This window comes from Bufo gargarizans, chromosome 5 (genome assembly GCF_014858855.1).
Source record: "Bufo gargarizans isolate SCDJY-AF-19 chromosome 5, ASM1485885v1, whole genome shotgun sequence".
NCBI classification, from domain to species: domain Eukaryota; kingdom Metazoa; phylum Chordata; class Amphibia; order Anura; family Bufonidae; genus Bufo; species Bufo gargarizans.
Genome location: NC_058084.1, coordinates 452,118,472 through 452,141,377, shown reverse-complemented (window position 1 = coordinate 452,141,377; position 22,906 = coordinate 452,118,472). Strand labels below are relative to the sequence as shown.

Genomic DNA, 22,906 nt, shown 5'->3' with positions numbered 1-22,906 from the left:
ACCCAGTTTTAGGTTTATTTAGCATACCGTTATGTGACGGTTCAAAGTTTATCAAGTAGCCCTTAATCCAGAAAATTGGACGTCATCATATCAAGAGGATCAATGATTAAAGGGGTTACAGTCAAAAATGAAAAGTGGACATCATGTAGTACATGACAATCAATTTAGAACAAAGCAGGAACCAGCCCCGTACCTCACATGGATCCAGAGATCTCCCTATGCATTGCTCCACGTGCTCTGCTAGGCTTTATTTCAAGCTGGCAGCTCAGGAGATGTCTTTACGTCTGCAGCTGGTGGCAGTTGAAGGATGGTAATGAGCATGTGCGTCCACCTCAGTGTGGTGGACAGAGAAATTAGAAAAATTAAAAAAAACAGCAGGTGGCGCTATACAAGTAGATTTAATTGAATCACACTCAGTAGCTGTATTAAACTTTTAATTACATACAATTACAAAAGAATTGAGATCCAGGTGCTGGTTTGGAAACTGTAGAATATTTCTTGGGACAACTCCTTTAAGGTCTTTGGTGGACATTGGGCAAAATATTGTGTAGCAGCCCCATATCTAATTTTCCTTCTAAGGAGCCAGGTGTAAAAGTCTTGCTGCTGGCAACCTAAGCAAAATGAGTGAATTTGCCAGCATTTATAGCTGAGAACGGCAGTTTGCGTTGCTTTCTGTTGATAGTCGAGGACAGGTGCAAGTGGAGAATCCCCTATTGTCTCATTAGGCCATATAATAAGACATTGTCTATGGCAGACATCTTTAAAGTCTTTAAAGGGTGCCTATCATTTTTGAAAACTTTTGACGCGATAGCGACATGTCAGAAGCTTTGATCGGTAAGAAACCTGGCAGTAAGAATTCAATTCCCTACAGCACCACGGCATGAGAGTGAAGTATTACATGGTGGCCACTGTGTAATTTTTGTTGCCGAGACCCCCATTGATTGCTAAAACCAAGTGGATGAAGCATGCGGCTGTGTTCCTTTTGGCTTTGATCCACTCTGCTTGGCTCTTTTTAGAGAGGCAAGGATTAGGGGTGTACTAACTTTTCTACTTTCTGTGGATGCGTACACCTCACGCTTAGCTCTCTGTGGAGAACTGAGCAAAGCCAATTAAAAGGCACAAGACTCGCTTGAGCGTTTCCACCATTTTGTTTTAGCGATCAGTGGGTGTCTCTGGACCCTCAGCACCCAAAACTATGACATGTCAAAAGCTACCCTTTAAAGGGGTTGTCCATATTTTTAAACCCCTTATTGTTAGACATGTTGTGGAGAAGCAGATCTCAAGCTGCTCCACTGTGTCCAGGTCCCCCGCAGGGCACTCACAGGAGAAGTCAATGAACTCTCCATATTATGCATGGACATGTGGAGTTGGTAGCTGCTATCTTCAGTGGCGGACTGATAGAGGTTCCGAACTAGGGACCCCCTCTATTAACTCAAAATTTATCGGGTATATTAAAATATGTCAACCCATTAAAGACCATTGAAGGTAGTCAAAAGTATTTCTAGAAGAATGTTGCTGAAGCTGCCAATCGGTTGCATGTTCGATGCGTAGAATGGGCCACCAAATGCTTTGTGCCGCTAATGTTGTGCCATCTAACTTGGTCGTATTGGAAGATAAAAGCTTATATATGGTTATTGGGCTGTCTTGTCATCATGGTTCGGTGTGCCAAGCGTTGCTGAGCTCCTTCTTCAGGTGTAAAGTCATATTATTGCATTTCTTTTGCAGATACTTGGCTGACAGAGATGCATAGGAAGAAGGAAAATGGGTTCCTGGGCAGGGAAGACACTGTTCCTTTGCGGCTGATCTTCAGTAGTGAACAGGACAACCAGACCGCACGTGGATTGCTCAACACTCGGGTCAGGATGGACAACAGACAGGACCAGGTAATGCATATAGCTGTGGCTTCTGGGCGCTGGTGTGATATAGAAGTTCTGTTACCCTGGAGATTATTATTAATGTGAGGTGGCTGTACTATATAATGCAAAAATAGAAACAAGAATGAGGTCTGTAGGCTGCATTAATAAGATGTGTTCCTGTTTTCAAGCATCAAAGTGTAGCAATCTCTGAGGTGCGGTGGATTTGGTGCAGTTAGGTCACGAGACTGGCATTCTAGAGAAACATGATATACAAAATAATCTACCTCTACTTGATGCTCTAGGACAGTGATGGCGAACCTAAGGCACTTAGAGCCCTCTCTGTGGGCACCAGCACCCTGGAAAATGTCTATGGTGTACCAATAAGCCTTATACATTTAATGCCATTCATCAGCGAAGGGCGCGCTATGTACAGAACAGGCAGTGCCCAGTTATTATAGCTAAATGATAAAGTACATGGGAGATATACTATATTGGTATTCAGGTTAAATTGCAGTGTTGGCACTTTGTGATAAATAAGTTGGTTTTAGGTTGCAGTTTGGGCACTCGGTCTCTAAAACGTTCGCCATCACTACTTTAGGATGTTAATGTAAATTTCTAAATCATTTCATAGCAGAAAATTGATAGGTAATATGACATCTACAAAGCTACACCATAAAAACCTTCCAACCAAGTGGTCAAAAGCAAAATGATCTCCAGATGTGTCAGTTGTAGTTCCCATTTACAAATAGTAATGGATTTCTATTGTAAATTTAAAAAATGGGCAAGGATAGAAGATGCCCTGGTCCAGGAAAACACCTTGAATATGTAGTCACCAGGTTGGAGGATTCGGGTTCCATATAGAGGTTTGGTGGACACTAGAAGTTGAGTAGGACCTAGAGATGCTCCACATTCCTGTCGTAGTAGTCTAATAGACTACTAATGCAGGCAATATATGCTTGCAGTATATCTCAGATATGAATTTTTCCTAGATTAGGCTTCATTTCTTTTGTTTTTAAGGTGAGGATCCCAGACGTTTGGCCATCACCACCAATTGAAGTCATACTGTGTTTGGGATTTTAGGAAGCCTCAGTGGTTGGACCCTCAACAACCGGTGTTTTATGACATGTCCAATCAACCCCTCACTATGGTTACGTTTTAACCTTAAGACTTTCTCAGGATTTATGTTCATTGCCTATTCCTACTCTTGAAGTAAGGATTGCATGAAGGATATGTATTTCTCTTTCTTCAGGTTGAAGAGTCACATTTAGTAGGACATCTTTTTGGTGGTGATGGGGAACTAAAGAGTGGTGTGTACTAAGCGTGTGCTAATGCTGGATTTAATGACAGTAGCTGACGTCCTTTAGATTGGTGTGGAATTAATTAGATGTTAAGGCGACACTCTTCCCTTTCACCTGGTCACAGGATGGTATAATATTTTTGTGGAAATATATTTAAATTATTTTGGGACAAATTATGCCTGCATTTTATGATTTTAGACACAGGTTTTCGAAGTTTTGATGGGTACTCAGACAATATTTCCAAGTACTACTGCATTTATTTAGGAAGAGTTATTCATAGTTCCACCCACAAGAAGATAAACCCTCCCCTCCAGACTTAAATGGGTAGTCCACACTTTTTTAGGTAATAGCCTGTCCTCAAAATAGGCCATCACTAGCTGATGGGTGGGGTCCAGCACCTCAAACCCTGCCAATTAGCTGTTCTGTTTAGCTTCACTGCCAGAATTCAGTACTGGAGCAACAGACCATCATCAACATTGTAGTGGACAGTGCTTGTCACTGCAGCTCTGCTCCCATTGATTTCAATGAGATAGCGCAATGTAGTTTCACCGCCAACTTCCAGCGACTGTGCTACAGAGAACAGCAGATCGGTGGGTGTGCAGGGCGCCGCATCTCCGCTGATCAGCTAGTGATGGCCTATCTTTTACTTGTCTATTGGAACCAAAGTTATCATCCATAATCCTAACAATATAAGCTTGTGAATGAGAGGCAAACCGCACTCTGGACAGCAGAGACAAGAAGCATTAACATGATTAATAATGCTCCGTGCCTCTCTGTGATCTTTTTACTACAAAATCACAGTGAGATAAAGATGTTAATGCTCCGTGTCTCTGCTGTCCAGAGCTCGGCTTGGCTCTCATTCACTCTGCGGATTACCCGCACGGCATCCGCTCGTGTAAGACAGCCCTAAACATCCTTGGGTGGTCTGTTTATCTCTGAATGGAGATTCTGGAACGTCCATTCAGAGATCGCAGCTGCACGCTAATCATGCAGCTGCCGAGCTGCGGGCCCGCTGTCAGTCACAGCAGGGCACCCCAGAGAAAAGGCAGGGATCATTCCTTGGTGTCCCTGCCTTCTAGACCGCTGTATACACAGCGCTCAACGAGCGCTGTATATACAGATCAGGAAGCGCTATGCCGCTTCCTGTCCCGGGACCACCGGGGCCAGGAGAGTGCAGGAGCTGTCGGGTCTTCCACAGACCTTGATCAGCCCTGTACTGAAGCTGCACAGCGCTGTATTATGCTGTACAGCCTCTCGAGGGGGGGGGGGGGGATTGTCTAGTTGTTTGTTCCATGTGTGGTTTGTCTTTGGTGTGGATGATCCCGCATGGTTGCTAGACATATCCTGTTTGTTGTACCTCCGGAAGGGGGTCCCTGGGGTTCCCCGAAGGGGGAACTACTAGACAGCAAGCTGTGTCTTCCGGTAAGTGATCTTGTCGTTCTGTGGTCATCTGGCCACAGGACACTTACCTGCCGTTCTGTTGTTGCTTGCTATCTCCTCCTTGTTACTAGGCCTGTGAGAGACTCCGAATTATCCGTGTTGTGGATGAATCGGCCGTCTCTTATTCCTGACTTCCATATTGCAGGGACCGATAGGGTCAGTAGGACCCAGGTTCCGGTGCATGAGCCCTCTTACCATCTAGGTTCGCTCCTGCTGTTAGGAGGTCAGGGATAGGATGAGGGTGGCGATAGGAGGTGACCTTCTCCCTTATCTTGGCTTCCAGGCCTAGTGGCTTTCCGTTATTTCAGACTTTGGACGGTGGGGAGTTTCCCCCACTTCCCACCATGACATCACCTCATAAAAACCATAATATCAATCAAAAAGTCCTATCTACCCCAAAATGGTAGCAATAAAAAATGTTTTTATTGTGTAAAACGTAAAATTAAAAATAACTAGACCAATTTTGTATCGTTGCATCCGTAATGACCATATCTATAAAAATATCATATAATCTACCCCATAAAGTGAACTGGTGTAAAAAAAAAAATAAAATATAGAAAAATGACACCAAACAGCTTTTTTTGTGACTTCACCTCCCAAAAATGAGATAAAAGCAACCAGAAAGCCAAATGTACGCCAAAATGGTGACAATAAAAACTACAGCTTGTCTCACACAAAATAAGCCCTCACGCAGCTCATTCAACAAAAAATAAGTTATTGCTCTTAAAAACCATGACAGAAAATTCCATGTTAGAAAATCCAGATGCCGCTCCTTCCCTTCTGAGCCCTGGCATATCCCCAAATAACAGTTTACGACTACAATTGGGGTGTTACTGTATTCAGGAGAAAGTGTGTAGCAAATTGGGGGGGATATTCTTCTGTTATCTTTTGTGAAAAAGAAAGTTTGGGCCTAAAGCTCAATTTTCATTTTATTTTTTTTTAAAGGAATTTTTCATTAAAAATTATTTAAAACGTATTAAAAATTCTATGAAACAGCTGTTGAGTGAAATAAAAAAATTCCTCGGGTGGTGTAGTTTAGAAAATGTGGCCACCTTTGGGGGTTTTTCACTGTGGGGTTACCTCTTCAAATGCAACATGATGCCCAAAGACCATTCCAGGAAAATCTGCCCTCCAAAAACCATATGGTGCTCCTTGCCTTCTGTGCCCTGCCGTGTGCCCAAACAGCGGTATACGACCACATATGAGGTGTTTCTGCAAACTGCAGAATCAAGGTAATAAATATTGAGGTTTGTTTTGTTGTTAACCCTTGATGTGTTCCAGGAAAAAATGTATTAAAATGAAAAATCGGAAAAATAAAAATGTGAAATTTTGAAATTTCACCTCTATTTTGCTTTAATTCCTGTGGAATACCTAAAGGGTTTAAAACATTTCTAAAGCCAGTTTTGAATAGTTTGAGGGGTGTCATTTCTAAAATGCGGTCATTTATGGGTTGGTTCTATTATGTAAGCCCCTCAATGTGACTTAAGAACTGAACTGCTCCTTAAAAAAGTGGACTTTGGAAATTTTCTTAAAAATGTCAAAAATTGCTTCTAAAATTCTAAACCTTCTAGCGTCCTAAAAAAATAAAATTACATTACTAAAATGATGCCAACATAAAGTAGACATATGGGGATTGTTAATTAGCATCACTATCTGTCTTAAAAGCAGAGAAATTTAAAGGGCTTCTGTCACCCCACTAAACAGTTTTTTTTTTTTTGTTTACTTATAATCCCTACACTGCGATGTATGCATACATAATCTAATTAATCATTTTGGTTCAGTAGATTGTGTTAAAAACGTGCTTTTAAAATATGAAAATTACCTTGCTACCAGCAAGTAGGGTGGCTACTTGCTGGTAGCAGCCGCATCCTCCAATCCTAAAGACGCCCCCTCCTCATGTTGATTGACAGGGCCAGGGAACGGGATCGTTTTCTGCTGGCCCTGTTTGCATTCAAAATCTCGCGTCTGCGCCGTACCTGTCTTCAATCGACTGAGAGGCGGACGCTCGCTCGACTGCTCCATCCTCAATGCGCCTGCGCCGGGTGTAGATGTGACGTCATTGGCGCAGGCGCATTGAGGATAGAGCAGCCGAGCAAGCGTCCGCCTCTCAGTGCGCCTGCGCCGACTGAATACCGCTACGGCGCAGGCGCGAGATCTAGATAGTAGACAGGGCTAGCCGGAGGACGATCCCGTTCCCTGGCCCTGTCAATCAACATGCGGAGGGGGCGTCTTTAGGATCGGAGGATGCAGCTGCTACCAGCAAGTAGCCGCCCTACTTGCTGTTAGCAAGGTAATTTGCATATTTTAAAAGCACGTTTTTAACACAATCTACTGAACCAAAATGATCAATTAGATTATGTATGCATAAATCGCAGTATAGGGATTATAAGTAAACAACAACAAAAAACTGTTTAGTGGGGTGACAGAAGCCCTTTAAGTTTAGAAAATAGTAAATTTTTTTACATTTTCATTAACTTTTGGATTATTTTTTTTAACAATAAAGGTAAAAAATATTGACTTAAATTCACCATTAACATAAAGTACAATGTGTCACGAGAAAACAATCTGTGAATGGCTTGGATAAGTAAAAGCTTCCCAAAGTTATTACCATATAAAGTGACACATGTCAGACTTTTTAGGCCTGGTCAGGAAGGGGGTAAATGGCCCGGGCTGGAAGTGGTTAAAGGCTATGTACACCTTTTTGGAGGCAATTTTTGTTTATGATTGTATTTTACTAATTTTTGGCTAAAAATCATATTTCCAATTCACCTTTATTAAAAATATTGAGCCGTTCTGTCACAAAGGGTTAACTGTTTTTCTAACTGTGTGACTTCACTTTCACTTTGTGCCGTTCATCTAATAACCCTTATCGCTAAACTACTGAGAGGTCATAAACACTTATTTAAGCCACATTCTTATCAGTAATGTAAGGATTGAGCTATAATCAGCATTTATAATGTCAGAGAGCAGAGATAAGGAGCCCGTCAGCTCCCCAGATGACGGAAAAGACAAAAGATCAACAAGCTGCTGCCAGAGCTTATCAGCTCTGAACAGAAAAAAAGGATTCCATATTTATAATAAAGGCTAATTGTAAAAATAAATTTTTAGCTCAAAATAAGTACAATGCAATAATAAAAAAAAATTGCCCCCAAAGGTGCAGAGTTCTCAGTATGTCACTGGTATCACCCGACTACTGAAGTGGAGTTTTTTTCCACTGCTCAATCAGGTTTTTCTATTACTAAAGAGGACCTGGAGTGTATATATATGCCCAGTGTGCCACCCAATAAAACCAGTCCTAAATATTTTCAACTCAGGACTTTGACTGGCCAATCCAAGGGTTTCTACACAGCCATTCAGATGTAGCAGCTATTTAATCCGAAATGCTTTGGTTTATGGGCAGATTATTGGATTTAAAGGGGTTTTCCAAGAAAAAGTTCAGCAGGGGGGAAGAAATGGTATAAAATAACAAAACCAACACTCGCCTGTTAAATCCCCGACTGCTCCAGGGATGATGCTCAGGTGATTCTTGCTTACATTGTTCTGGCATTGGTGTGACTGCTGTAGCCAACCACTGAGCAGTCTTGTGGGGGTAAAGTAGGCTGGCATACAAAAATCATTTATACATTTTTGTCTCCCTAATGATAAACAGCATGCCAAACAGTACTCCCCCTAACCTAGGCAATTTTGAGGCCTACTGGCAACTGGTCTTGTATGTCCCCCGTTGCACAATGCCAATTGCCTTTGTATGCCAATTCTCATGTCTTTAGGGATGGAGACTTGGCATGTGCCCCTCAATTGTGGGGAATGCTTGTGTACTGTTTGTCTTTTCTATGTGTTTGCTATGGTAGGTTAGATTTTCAGTTCTAGGTGATTTAGAAGTGGGGAGATATGAAATCATAAAGAGTCATAGTTGTTTGAAAAGATTTATTTTATTTTATTATTATTATTATTATTATTATTGGGTTGAGTTAATACAGGAGTTGGCATTGAAAGAGTTAATAAGAAGGGGGGGTAGTTTGATAGCTGTATTGAGGGTGATAAGATCGTTGGTCTGTTAGTACTTTTATTACATCTAAAACTATGTGAAGTAGGAGCTGTACCGGATCTCCTGGCACCCCGACTGGGTATCTCCGTCGATAGATGCTCCTAGTGCTTCCCGAGGGCTCCAAGCACTCCACTTGACACCGTAAGCATCGCAGACCCCACGAACCGCTGCAGCTTGGTTGGGATATCACTGTCTTCTACCCACCCTGGACCTACGACAAGGCTTCCAGGTTCCAGTGGGTGCATCTCTCTTCCTTCAGAGAGCGATGCAGGAACAAGCTCTTGAAAGAGCTCAGGGATTATAGCCAGGGGAGTATACAGCATTCCCCAGTGTAGATGCGGCCTTTTCCCCACACACGAGACGAGGCTCTATGTTGAGGGTGAAACAGGAACTCTTTAATGGGGCTACATGTCAGCCTTTTATGCAGCAAGGAACACACACTCCCCTGGGGACCTTGTGGAAGACTGGCTAATGTATAAACTGTCTCAATCGCATGCATTTACAGTATGGAAACACTCCCAGCAATTGTACACAAACCCCCCCCCCCCCCCCCCTCTCTGCCTGTGATACATTACCAAACACAATGGGCTAACTTAATCACTCACAGGCAGAAAACACAATTTTTTTCCCAAAACACAGAAAACACCCCAAAGCCCCACATATCCCCATAAATTATACATCCCTGGATAGCTCTGATCTGGGTGAACAACATATCCAGAAATCACCCAGATCCAAGCAGGGGTTCCCGAATTCCATGGAAGTCACATTTGACCGACCGCAAGCATGGCTTTCCTGCCCAAAACAGTTCCACACATTTAGGCCCCATTCACACGTCCGTAGCGTGTCTTACGGATCCGCAGATCTGCAAAGCACGGACACTGCAATGTGCGTTTGGCATTTTGCGGACCGCACATCGCCGGCACTAATAGAATATGCAATTGCGGACAAGAATAGGACATGTTCTATTTTTTTTTTTTCGGGAACGGAAATGCGGACACGGAAGTGCGGGTCCGCATTTCTGGAGCCAGGCCGCACATCGTGTGGCCCCATAGAAATGAATGGGTCCGCAATTCCGTTCTGCAAAATGCGGAACAAAATTGCGGACGTGTGAATGGGGCCTTAGGCTGTGCGGCCGCTCTACCTTCTCCTTCAGAGTTTTAGTATATGGGCCATAATCCTGAGGCAAAAGGCTGGCAAACAGGCCCCTCCAAAACCCAGTGGCGAGGTTATTTCCGCCACAGGAGCTCTGGTTAGGGTGGGTTCACATCACGTTTTATGCCTCCGTTTGACGTACACGTTAAAAAAAAAAAAGATACAAAAACACAGCACACCACGTTCTTGTATCCTCCAGAGTCCGGTAAAAAAAAGTATACTTTTTTTTTTTTTTACAATGGAGAGTGTAAAAATCCTATTCACCCTAATAGAGATCTATTAGGGTGAATAGGAGAGGGGATCAAAAGATACCGTGTAGTAGGCCCCTATGGGGGCTAATAGTAAAAAATAAAATAAAAAAATCCATAAAAAACACCAATATATTAAGTTTAACATTAAGTTTTAAACACCCCCCTTTTCCAATTTTACATATAAAAATATATACAATAAAAATTTTTTGCATATTAGGTATTGCCGCGTCCGAAAAAGTCTGAACTATTAAAATATAAAATATGATTTCCCGTGCGGTGAACGCCGTAACGGTAAAAAAATGAAAACCATGCAGACTGGCATTTTTTGGTCATCTGGCCCCCACCAAAAAAAAAAAAAAAAAATTTAATAACTATAATCAAAAAGTCGTACATACCACAAAAATGATACCAATAAAAAATACAGTTTGTTTCACAAAAAAACAAGCCCTCATGCAGCACTGTAGACCAAAATAGGAAAAAGTTATGGCTGTCAGAATATGGCAATGCAAAGAAATTATTATTATTATTATTATTATTATTATTATTATTATTATTATATTTTTATTTTTTAAAGTGGTAAAACAAAAAAAACGCATTCGTATTGAGCCGAGGAATAAGGACGTCAGGTTATTTTTAGTGCACAGTGAACGCTGTGATGTCGAAACCTCAAAAACCTTTTTTTTATTATTATATTTTACCACACAGAATTTTTTTCCCTGTTTTCCAAGGCATGGTAAATTCAATGGTAGCATTAAAAAAAATACTTCTTGTCCCGCAAAAAATAAGTCCTTATATAGCTAAGTGAATGAAAAAATTAAAAAGTTACGGTTATTGGAACGTGGGGAGGAAAAATGCAAAAATGAAAATAGGCCTGGTTTTTAAGGGGTTAAGGAGTATTTTCATCTTGGTCTTTTATGGTATTTCTATAGGATTTACCATAAATGCATAACAGGAGCAGGTCCCAACTTTAGCCAGGTGAGTGTCCCTTAGACCCCTTTCACACGGGCGAGATTTCCGCGCCGGTGCGATTCGTTGTGTGAAAATCGCAGCAAGCTCTATTCTGTGCGTTTTTCACGCAACGCAGGCCCTATAGAAGTGAATGGGGCTGCATGAAAATCACCATGGTTATAAGGGAAAAAAATAGCATTCTTAATACAGAATGCATAGTACAATAGCACTGGAGGGGTTAAAAAAAATGCTAATATAACCTAATAAAACTAATTTAACTCACCTTAATCCACTTGATCGCGCAGCCCGGCTTCTCTTCTGTCTTCATCTTTGATGTGCACAGGAAAAGGACCTGTGGTGACGTCACTGCGCTCATCACATGGTCCATCACATGATCCATCATCATGGTAAAAGATCATGTGACGGACCATGTGATGAGCGCAATGACGTCATCAAAGGTCCTTTTCCTGTGCACATCAAAGAAGACAGAAGAGATTCCAGGCTGCGCGATCAAGTGGATTAAGGTGAGTTATATTATTTTTTTAACCCCTCCAGAGCTATTGTACTATGCATTCTGTATTCAGAATGCTATTATTTTCCCTTATAACCATGTTATAAGGAAAAATAATACAATCTACACAAAACTTAACCCAAACCCGAACTTCTGTGAAGAAGTTCGGGTCTGGGTACCAAACATGCCGATTTTTCTCACGCGCGTGCAAAACGCATTACAATGTTTTGCACTCGCGCGGAAAAATCGTGCATGTTCCTGCAACGCCCGTGTGAAACCAGCCTTAGGTCACCTACTGTATTAAAGCTCTTGTAGGTGGAATACCCCTTTAACGCACATTCATTTTAGTGAAGTGTGACTCCACTCCACCGTTTTGAGGTTTTCCGGGGTCCCAACTGGCAGAACCCCCACCGATTCCACCCTTTTATTTCCTATCTGCCACGTGACAACGGTTTTGTGCTGAAAATCCTTTACATACTGTAAGTTAGTTTTTCATAAATTTCACTACTTAGTGATTTGTAATGCAGCTAATAAGATTAAGATTCTCAGCGTGCAGACTGATCGAGGGCTTAAGATCATGATTAAAGATACTTTTTTTTTTTTTCTTTTTTGATATATTGAAGCCTCTAAAATAATGAAAGAGAAACTGAGATAAATAAGTAATAAATCGGGGCCGTACATCAATATTTTATGGTGGTTTGTGGCTCGTGTTAGACAGAAAAGTCTTTTAAAAAATTACTGTTTCTTGGAATAAAATCTTCACTTGTCGCATATTTGATGTTTGGTAAACGTCTGTATAAGGGCTCATGCACACGACAGTATGGCTTTTTCAGTGTTTTGCGGTCCGTCTTTTACGGATCCGTTCCGTTTTTTGTTTCCTTTCCGTTTTTCCGTATGCCATATACAGTAATTACATAGAAAAAAATTGGGCTGGGCATAACATTTTCAATAGATGTTTCCGCAAAAACTGAACGGATACGGAAGACATACGGATGCATTTCCGTATGTGTTCATTTTTTTTTTTGTGGACCCATTGACTTGAATGGAGCCAAGCACCGTAATTTGCGAACAAGAATAGGACATGTTCTATCTTTTCACGGTACGGAAATACTGAAACGGAATGCACACAGAGACACTTGTGGCATGGAACAGCTGGCCCCTAATACAGCAGTACTATCCTTGTCAGTAATGCGGACAATAATAGGACATGTTCTATTTTTTTTTGAGGAACGGAAATACGGACCGAAAGAAACGGAATGCACACGGAGTACCTTCCGTTTTTTGTGTGGACCCATTGAAATGAATGATCCCGTATACGGTCCGCACAAAAAACAGAACGGACACGGAGAGAAAATACGTTTGTGTGCATGAGCCCTAACTGACATCATCAGACGGTATGGAATAAGTGTATGTGGCATCTTAAAGGGACATGCCACTAGAACATGCCTTCTTAATCCCTGTTTGTCCCCCATATAATAACAATTCTGGAGCATCTTTTCTAATAACTCTATTTTTCCTACTAGAAGTTATAAAAACATTATTAGCCGTTTGTAATGAAGGTCCAGCTGGGTGTTACCAAGTGGGGAGGTGTCCCTGCACAGTCTGACACTATCCTATCAGTGCTGCCAGTGTCAGACTGTGCAGGGACACGCACCCCCACAGGTAACATCCCGTTGGATCTTTATTGTGGACTGCTGGCAGTTTATACATACATTTCTAGTAGGAATAATAGAGGGATGGTACAACATAGTTATATGAAGAGATGCTCCAGAATTATTATCACATGGAGAATGCAAGTCGTTACTAAAACGGACATGTCAGGAGAGAGGAGAGAGGATAGTGGTCCTCTTTAACAACCAAGTCATTTATTTTGATTTTCAATCATTGTATTTGAAGACCCATAACGTTTTTACTTTTCCATTGCTGTAGCTGTAGGAGTTTGTTTTTTTTTGTTTTTTTTTGGCAGGAAGAGTTGCATTTTTCAATGGCACCATTTCGAGATACATATAATTTATCGATGAGCTTTTATTATATATATAATGATAGTTTTTTATATATTTTTTTATTTGGAAGGCAATTAAAAAAGACAACTGATTCCACCATTGTTATGTGTGGTGTTTTTTGCCCAATATGGCAATATCAAACATGTATGGTATTTTTTTACTGTTTAGTATTTTTGCACAATAAAAACAGGTTTTAGGGTGGAAAAATGATTTTTGGGTTGCCACATGATGAGAGCCATAACATTTTTATTTTTCAAGTGATGTAGCCATACAAGAGCTTGTTGTTTTGAGGGATGCGTTGTAGTTATGATTGGTACTATTTTGGGGTGCATATAAATTATCGTGTCATTTTTATAACTTTTTTAAAAAATTTTTGGTGGTGGTGGAGTAAAAAGACAGCAAATCCGCAATGTCATGTGGCATAAATAGTAAGTCATATTTATTCTGTGGGTTGTTCTGGTTGTAGCAGTACTAAATATGTATGATTATTGAACGTAGTATTCCAAAGCATGAATAGCACTGACGGGCAACCTATTAGGAAGACGCCCCTCAGTAGCGTCATGGGATACCGATGGCCAGACCGGGGGCAATCCCGCCTGCTGTACATTTCTTGGATCCATGGTTGCTGTTGACTGTCATCTAATGGGTTAAACTGCCAGGATCGGCACTAGCTTTGATTGTGGCAGTCCTGGAGCGATCTTGTAGGGACATTGAGCAGTGGCCCGGAGATCATGATGGCAGATATATGCCGCACGGTGCAGGAACTAGCTCCGGATCATGGCAATGCTATATGATATCTATGCTACATCTCATAATAACCACGCACGCCCACTAGTGTGACGTTCTGCTCATTAGAGAGGTCACGTTACTGGGTGATGAGTAGCGGGTGCCCTAAATATCCCAGAAAACTCCTTTAAAGGGGACATATCACATTTGGAGATATAATTACAGCAGCCGAATGGACCATAGGAAACTGTGGTCTGAAGGTGACTTGTCATCTGTAGGAGAGAGTTGTAGGCATTATCTGTGACCTGTGCAGAGGTCATTGTGCAGGGAGTCGGAAAATGAGCAGTAAAGACCAGTGAATGATGTAATGCTGTGACATCTATATAGAGGTGTTACCTGCCATTGTAATCCTGCTTTTGGTGATCATGAGCTGACTACTGAGAGGTGATCTCTGCAGAACAGCCGATTATTAGTAATAATAAATAGTTTTAAAAGTGCAAGAGTTTAGGATTTGTGACATAACATATATATGTTTTTTCTCATCATTTTTTGACACCTTTTCTATTACATTTGGGCTGATTGGCCTCCTAAAGGGGTACTCCCATGTGGACATTAACAGCATATCAGTAGCATATACCATGAATGTCTGATGGGTGCAGGAGAATGGGGGAGATCAAGCCACTCGCTCATGGCTTTCTCCATTACCTGCTCTGGCGACCTTCGGAAGTCGCACAGTGGGTGACTGGAGAGGTGGCCCCGCGTGCGCGGTGTTTCCTGGGTAAGGCTTCTGTTTTGGCCTACTTTTCAGAAGCACATACACACAGGTCTTATCTCTCACCTGTTTAGCAGCAGTCTCTCAACTTGGCTAACCAGGGGATCACGGGACCAGCCAAATCCCAGCAATTGTAACTCACGACGGCCAGTTAACTACTTCCTACCTATATATAGTCTTTTAGGGTGCATAGTGCATAGATCATCTCGGTAAACATTTTAACAGCTTTTGGAGTGTGAACCATGGAATTAACTCATAGAATCACAACATTAACACATTAGCAGTCATCCAGTTGGTTACTACACATCTGCCTGGCGCACCCCCCTCATTACTGGACAGCCCTGGGTGCGAGGGAGAAGGACACCACCACCGTCTGTACTTGCAACACGACTACCACTCTCAGCCTCCCCTCTGCACAATGGACGAAGCGGTATGCCAAACTGGCTGACTCCAGGTGAGCAAGTCTGCCTTCAACCCAACCACCTCCATAGCTGTAAATTGACCACCGCTGTGGCTTGAAGGATGAGAACATCACATGGAGACACTACAAGGAACAAAAAATAATTGCAAGAAATTCCAAAATATATTATATTGTTATCATAATTAACCAAAACAAATCCCCCCCCCAAGTGTAACCTTACATTGGTCATTTGAAGCTTTTTCTACCAAAAATCCTTTTATTTTGTTTTTTAAACTATATTACACCTACACTTAGATAACACGAGGGAGGACGAGGGAGGACGGCAATCTCTGGGTACATCGGGCATAGAGGAACAGCTCCTGGAAGGTGAGGAGCTATAATTGGGAGGGTCAGGGTAAACAAATTGAGGTGTAGGGGTGCACCTAACCTTTCTGTTGCCTGAAATGGCGACCCCCCCCCCCCATGCCAATTCATTAATCTAATCTCATTGCCCATGGCCCTTCCGCTGCCCCCCTCATGCCCCTTCCTGGTGCTGCCTGAGCCTCACCTGGCCTCATTGGTGGTGCACCCCTGGCGAGGTGGCCAACTGTGACTTGATGGTCACCAGCTGAACCACACAATGTGGCAGGAGTGATGGAGCTGCCAAACTACTGCCATAGGGGATGGGGTTTAATTTTGGCTACCACAGTTAATGAAAGGCAAGGAAGAGAAAGCAGTGTCCACAGGTCAGGTACCCCTTTACTATATGGGCAGGGCCCATCACTCAGTTGAACGTAATGATACCTTTCTCGTAGCGATCCGTTGCTTCATTCTGGAGAGAAAGTACCTTTATTCCATCTGCAAATGATCAGTTAAGTGCCCAAGTCACTCTGTGCACCCTAGTTCCTCCTGCTTCCTCTGCCAGCCCCTCCGGGACCAGATGAGATAACCATGAACGAACCTGGCCCTGTCAATCAATGAGGAGAGGCAGTGGCTGGCCGAGGAAGCAGAAGGAGCAAGAGTGCACAGAGCAGCTTGGGCCCGCCCTCTGTGCACTTAACTGCTCATTTGCATATGGATTTAAAGCACTTTTCTCCAGAATGAACCAACAGATCGTTAAGCGAAAGGTATCATTACATTCAACTGAGCTAGTCCTACAAGGCATGGTGCCTGGCTCGTCAGAGGATTTCCTGGTAACAGGCTCCCTTTATATTTGGGGCTTCTGCCCTCTTTATTAAATGGATATAGGAAAAACTACCAACATAGCAATTCACGTTGATATTACAAATAAAACCTGCTACCCAGGCACATTTCAGTGACTTACATTCTACTAAGGCCTCATGCACACGACCGTTGTGTGCATCCGTGGCCGTTGTGCCGTTTTCCTTTTTTTTTCGCGGACCCATTGACTTTCAATGGGTCCGTGGAAAAATCGGAAAATGCACCGTTTGGCAGCCGCATTCGTGATCCGTTTTTCCTGGCCGTGAAAAAAATATGACCTGTCCTATTTTTTTCACGGCCAACGGTTCACGGACCCATTCAAGTCAATGGGTCCGTGAAAAAACACGGATGCACACAAGATTGTCATCCGTGTCCGTGATCCGTGTCCGTGATCAGTGTCCGTTTTTTCCTATAATTTCAATGGCAAACTTGACTTAGATTTTTTTTTCATTTTTCATGTCCGTGGATCCTCCAAAAATCAAGGAAGACCCACGGACGAAAAAACGGTCACGGATCACGGACCTACGGACCCCGTTTTTGCGGACCTTAAAGAAAAACGGTCGTGTGCATGAGGCCTTATCATCAAAAACGATCAATGCAAGGACAAGTAGAGGACGCCATCATTTTACAAAGGTGCATAACCCAGCACTATCCGTGTGTGGTGGGATGGGGGGCTTTTTTGGACCAGGTGAAGTCTCCCCTCGAGACCATGTCTCCCCTCGATCCTTTATTTTAATTTTTTAGCACTTTTAAAAATGAATTAATGATTGATTGTACGTGGTTTATTGCTTGTTTTTATATATTTCATTAAGAAATTGAGTGAGATTAATTACAATGAATAATCCAGGGAGATATGATCTTCACTGGAACGTTTTGATGATTTTCTTGGCCGTCAGTAAGTTTATTAGCATTTCCCATTCGTTGTGGCTCTTATTAATACTTTAGGCGTCTTTCAGATTTATGGTAAAACACGACCAATAATTTACTACATTTTCCGTATTTTACATATAACCAGACTGCCAAATATTAGTACGGATCTGTAACTGAATGAATAATGGCGGTGTGCGCATCCCGGTGTGCGCAAATTTTATAATGCGTTTGTCTCTGGTGTTTTTATTGTGTGTTTTCCATACTTTGACATTGGATACTACACATGAATGGCAGAGTTACTAACGGCGCTGAATTTGCAGATACAATCCAAGCAAATTTGGGCTGTCCCGGGCCAAAAGATGGGCAGGGCTAATGCAGACCCTGCCCATAAGTGGGTGTTCCCAGGCTGTTTCCAGGGGCAGGGCTTAGAAGCCCCAAATTTACAAACTAAAATGTTTGAAGAGCAATCTATGAAGTTATAATTTTTCTCTAATTGTGGGAAAATATTTGCGTCTATGGAGAACTTAAAGGGCATCTTTCAGCAGAAAATGCGCTATGGCTAGTAGGACTTGCTGACTATAATAAAATGGTACCTAAAGTTTTTTTACTCCATTGATGTAATATGCAAATTAGCTTTTAAGTGCATAAAAGGTGGGCCCAGTGCATCCTAGCTCAGCTACTGGTCTCTTCCAGCCCCTCCTTCTAGTGGTTGATTGACAGGCGTTTGACTCCTCTTCTCGCCCAGCCCTGTGATGTCATGTGCCTTACATAATCCGCTCACGTGCAGTAAAGTTCTTTTATGCCAGGCAGAAAGTAACTACTGCGCATGCGCCGATTGCATACAGCAGGTGTGAGATTACAGGGCCAGGTTAGAGGAGGACTCAGACGCCCGGCCTGGTCAATTAACCATGAGAGGGAGGGTCTGGAAGAGAAGAGTGGTGGTGCTAAGGTGCACTGAGGGGCTCAGGCCAGCCCTCTGTGCACCCAAACACTCATTTACATATTGAAGTCCTTTTGCTCAAGAATGCAGCAACAGAAGGAAAAAGAAGGTGCTACTGTACAGTTTCCTCATACTCTGTAAGCCTTGCCAGCCATTATGATTTCCTTCGGACAGATGCCCTTTGAAAAGCCACCTGCTCAGTAATCTTCATTAGAGGTGCAATCCATGTCCAGCCTAGAAGTAATACCGTAGCAGCGTCTCTACATATTAACATCAAACTGCTCAGAGGCTTCACTATAACCCCATATAGACACCATTTTACATTGATGTAACCGACATACAAAGCTGAGCAACTTTTTATACGCATTTCTTACTCTACGTTAAAGCCAGGATTATACTCCAGAGCAGCACTCCCAATTCTGCTTCTTATCACTGGAAACAGTCAACATCCTTGTTGACAGACACGCCCCTAATAGCTTAGCTAAGCTCCAGCAATGCATTGTATTATATAACATGCAAAATGGATAACTAACTATAGATAAATACTTAACATGGGAGATTAAATGGCCACTAAACGTAAAATATTACGGGAGAACCCTAAGCCCAGTCCTAAAGTCAGGCTTCAATATTAATAGCACCAATAAGTCCAACTCAGCCTAGCATGACTTTTACCCAACAAAGCTAGACTATGACCCCCCCCCCCTCCCTTCTCCGCTCTCAAAATGCAGATCCGTTTTTTTGCAGACAGTTCAGCATGTCCGGAAAAAAAAATAACTGTTTGCATTCCATTTTTGCGGACCCGTAGACTTCAATGGGGCCACGTCCTGATTTTCACTGACAAGTATAGGACATGTTTTATTTGTTTTTCAGAACCGTAAAATGCAAGACAAGGGCCCCATATAAGTGGGTCTGCATCTAATCCGCAAAAAAAACGGACCCTCATTTTTGCGGACAGCATGCGGCCGTCTGAATGAGCCCTAACCCTAAATTTTCAGGTGGGGAGCGGGCGTAAACAGGACAACCCACGGGCTGTTGGACAAAAAGGCAAACCAGCCTGTGGGCAGCCGCTCTTATATAGCCCAATCCGCCATCACATGCTAACCTAAACCGCCAATGACCCTTTGTTACGGAGACCAGATACAATCTGCCTGAATTCCAAGGTCATCATGTCCCTAACCATATCACCAGGCAGAAAAAAAAACCTGCCTAGTGATTAAAGAAGCCAAAAGCAGGAGATTTACCGTCAAAATCATCTACATGTAGATGTTAAAGGGGTTGCCTCACCTCAGACATTCGGGGCATATCGCCCCCCCCAATGTCTGATAGGTGCTTGTCCCACCTCTGAGACCCGCACCTATCCTTAGAATGAAGCCCGCAAAGTAACGGGCAGGTCTCTTGGCTAATTTCAGAATTCCCATTGAAATGAATGGAAAGGGCAGCCCACAAGTTGCGGGCACTGCTCCGATAACTTCTATGGGGCTGACGGAGCCAGCACCCTTTAATAATCCCATGGGGATCCCTCCTGAATGTCCGGGATCCCATAGGGGAGGCCATTTGTTTTTCAGACTTCTGTACAATGTATATCATGTAAAAATGACAGAATAGAACCACTAGAGCAAGCTCTGTGCAGACACTGAACAAGCAGGGGATGCTGGATTATGATGCAGGCTCTAACTCGGAATCAGGAAAAGATAAATAATGCAATGTTGGGGAATGTTCACACTGCATCTTCTGCTGGCGCCAAAAAAGAATCCAGCGGCCGCACAGAATCTGCCTCCCATTGTTATCAGTCGGAGGCCATATGGCCGCGAACACACCTGAAATGGACAATAGTTGCCAACAGTTGCAAATTTGCTGGGACTTTCCTTAATTTTCAGAGGCAGTCTCGGCAAATTAGGGCTGTCCTGGGCCAATAATAGGTGGTGCTTATGTTAGCCCTGTCCATAAATGGGTAGACCGATGTAGATTTGGGGCGTTCTTATATCCTCCAGATTTACTAGCTACAAGGTTGGTAAGTACCGTATGCATGTCTGTCCTTGGTGCAATAAACTGCAGCTGCATTAACGGCAGCGCAACAACGGGCGGCTGACCGAGAACGTCCAGAGGCAGCTCTTCAGCACAGGATCTGCTGTCAGAATGCACAGTGTGAATATACCCTTATTCATCTATTTGTGCGGATCAGTTGGATTTGTAAACTGCAAAACAGTGAACATCTTCAAAAAGAAAAGGGCAATTATTTAGTCACTCGGTCACCTTGGCTTCATAGAAATGCAGAACCCCTGCTCTCCCTTCTCATTTCTCAGTGGCTTCTCCTCCTCTTTCATTAAGTGCCTGATCTATAATATTCTGTAGATGAAAAGCAAAAAAACAGCAACAACAATATTATTTTGACACTGTTTTAACCCCTTATGGAGCGGGCTCATTTTCACCTTCAGGACCAGGCCATTTTTTGCAAATCTCTTCAGGACCAGGCCATTTTTTGAAAATCTGACCAGTGTCACTTTATGTGATGATAACTTTAAAACGCCATTCTGAGATTGTTTTTTCATCACATATTTTACTTCATGACACTGGTAAAATGGAGTAAAAAAAATTCATTTTTATTTATAAAAAAATACCAAATTTGCCAAAATTGTGGAAATATTTGTCAATTTCCAAGTTTAAATTTCTCTACTTCTATAATACATATTAATACCTACAAAAATAGTTATTACTTTACATTCCCCATATGTCTACTTCATGTTTGGATCATTTTGGGAATGACATTTTATTTTTGGGGGACGTTACAAGGCTTAGAAGTTTAGAAGTAAATCTTGAAATTTCTCAGAAATTTTCAAAAACCAACTTTGATGCTTACATGATAGAAACCACCCAAAAAAGAAACTACACCCCTCAAGGTATTCAAAACTGATTTTACAAACGTTGTTAACCCTTTAGGGGTTCCACAGGAATTAATGGAAAATAGAGATACAATTAAAAAATTTACAAAGCAAGGGTTAACAGCCAAACAAAACTCAATATTTATGGCCCTGATTCTGTAGTTTACAGAAACACCCCATATGTGGTCGTAAACCGCTGTACGGGCACGCGGCAGGGCGCAGAAGGAAAGGAATGCCATACGGTTTTTGGAAGGCAGATTTTGCTAGACAGTTTTTTTTTTTACACCATGTCCCATTTGAAGCCCCCCTGATGCACCCCTAGAGTAGAAACTGCATAAAAGTGACCCCATTTTAGAAACTACGGGATAGGGTGGAAGTTTTGTTGGTACTAGTTTAGGGTACATATGATTTTTGGTTGCTCTATATTACACTTTTTGTGAGGCAAGGTAACAAGAAATAGCTTTTTTGGCACTTTTTTTTGTTGTTATTTACAACATTCATCTGACAGGTTAGATCATGTGGTATTTTTATAGAGCAGGTTGTCACGGACGCGGCGATACCTAATATGTATACTTTTTTTTATTTATATAAGTTTTACACAATGATTTCATTTTTTAAACAAAAAATAATAATTTTTTAGTGTTTACATAGTCTAAGAGCCATAGTTTTTTCAGTTTTTGGGCGATTATCTTGGGTAGGGTATGATTTTATGCAGGATGAGATGACTGTTTGGCACTATTTTGGGGTGCGTGTGACTTTTTGATCGCTTGCTATTACACTTTTTGTGATGTAAGGTGACAAAAAATGGTTTATTTAGCACAGTTTTTATTTTTAATTTTTTACGGTGTTCACCTGAGGGGTTAGGGCATGTGTTATTTTTATAGAGTCGATACGGACGCGGCGATACCTAATATGTATACTTTTTTTTTTATTTATGTTAGTTTTACACACTAAGGCCCCTTTCACACGGGCGAGTTTTCCGTGCGGGTGCGATCCGTGCGGCGAACGTATGGCACCCGCACTAAATCCTGACCCATTCATTTCTATGGGGCTGTGCACATGAGCGATGTTTTTAACGCATCACTTGTGCGTTCAGTTGAAATCGCAGCATGCTCTATATTTTCCGATTTTGACGTGACGCAGGCCCCATAGAAGTGAATGGGGTGTGTGAAAATCGGATGGCATCCGCAAGCAAGTACGGATGCCGTGCGATTTGCACGCATGGTTGCTAGGAGACCATCGGGATGGAGACCCGATCATTATTATTTTCCCTTATAACATGGTTATAAGGGAAAATAATAGCATTCTGAATACAGAATGCATAGTAAACCAGCGCTAGAGGGGTTAAAAAAAAAATAAAAAATATTTAAAGGGGTTCTGCACTTTCAATTAACTGATGATCTATCCTCTGGATAGATCATCAGCTTCTGATCGGCGGGGGTCCGACACCCGGGACCCCCGCCGATCAGCTGTTTGAGAAGGCATCGGCGCTCCAGCAGCGCCGCTGCCTTCTCACTGTTTACCGCCGGGCCGCCCGCCCACTGACGTCACGACTTGTATCAACTACAGTGGGCGCGGCTAAGCTCTGTTCACT

The 22,906-nt window shown here is 42.3% G+C and overlaps 1 protein-coding gene across 1 annotated transcript in view; it reads left to right on the top strand.

Moving 5' to 3' along the window:
- Positions 1 to 22,906, top strand: part of ADAM22 (ADAM metallopeptidase domain 22) — a 253,471-nt gene that overhangs the window by 8,989 nt on the left and 221,576 nt on the right. Inside the window, 1 exon segment of the mRNA XM_044292767.1 lies at positions 1,726 to 1,883. Coding sequence (XP_044148702.1) covers positions 1,726 to 1,883 — 158 coding nt within the window.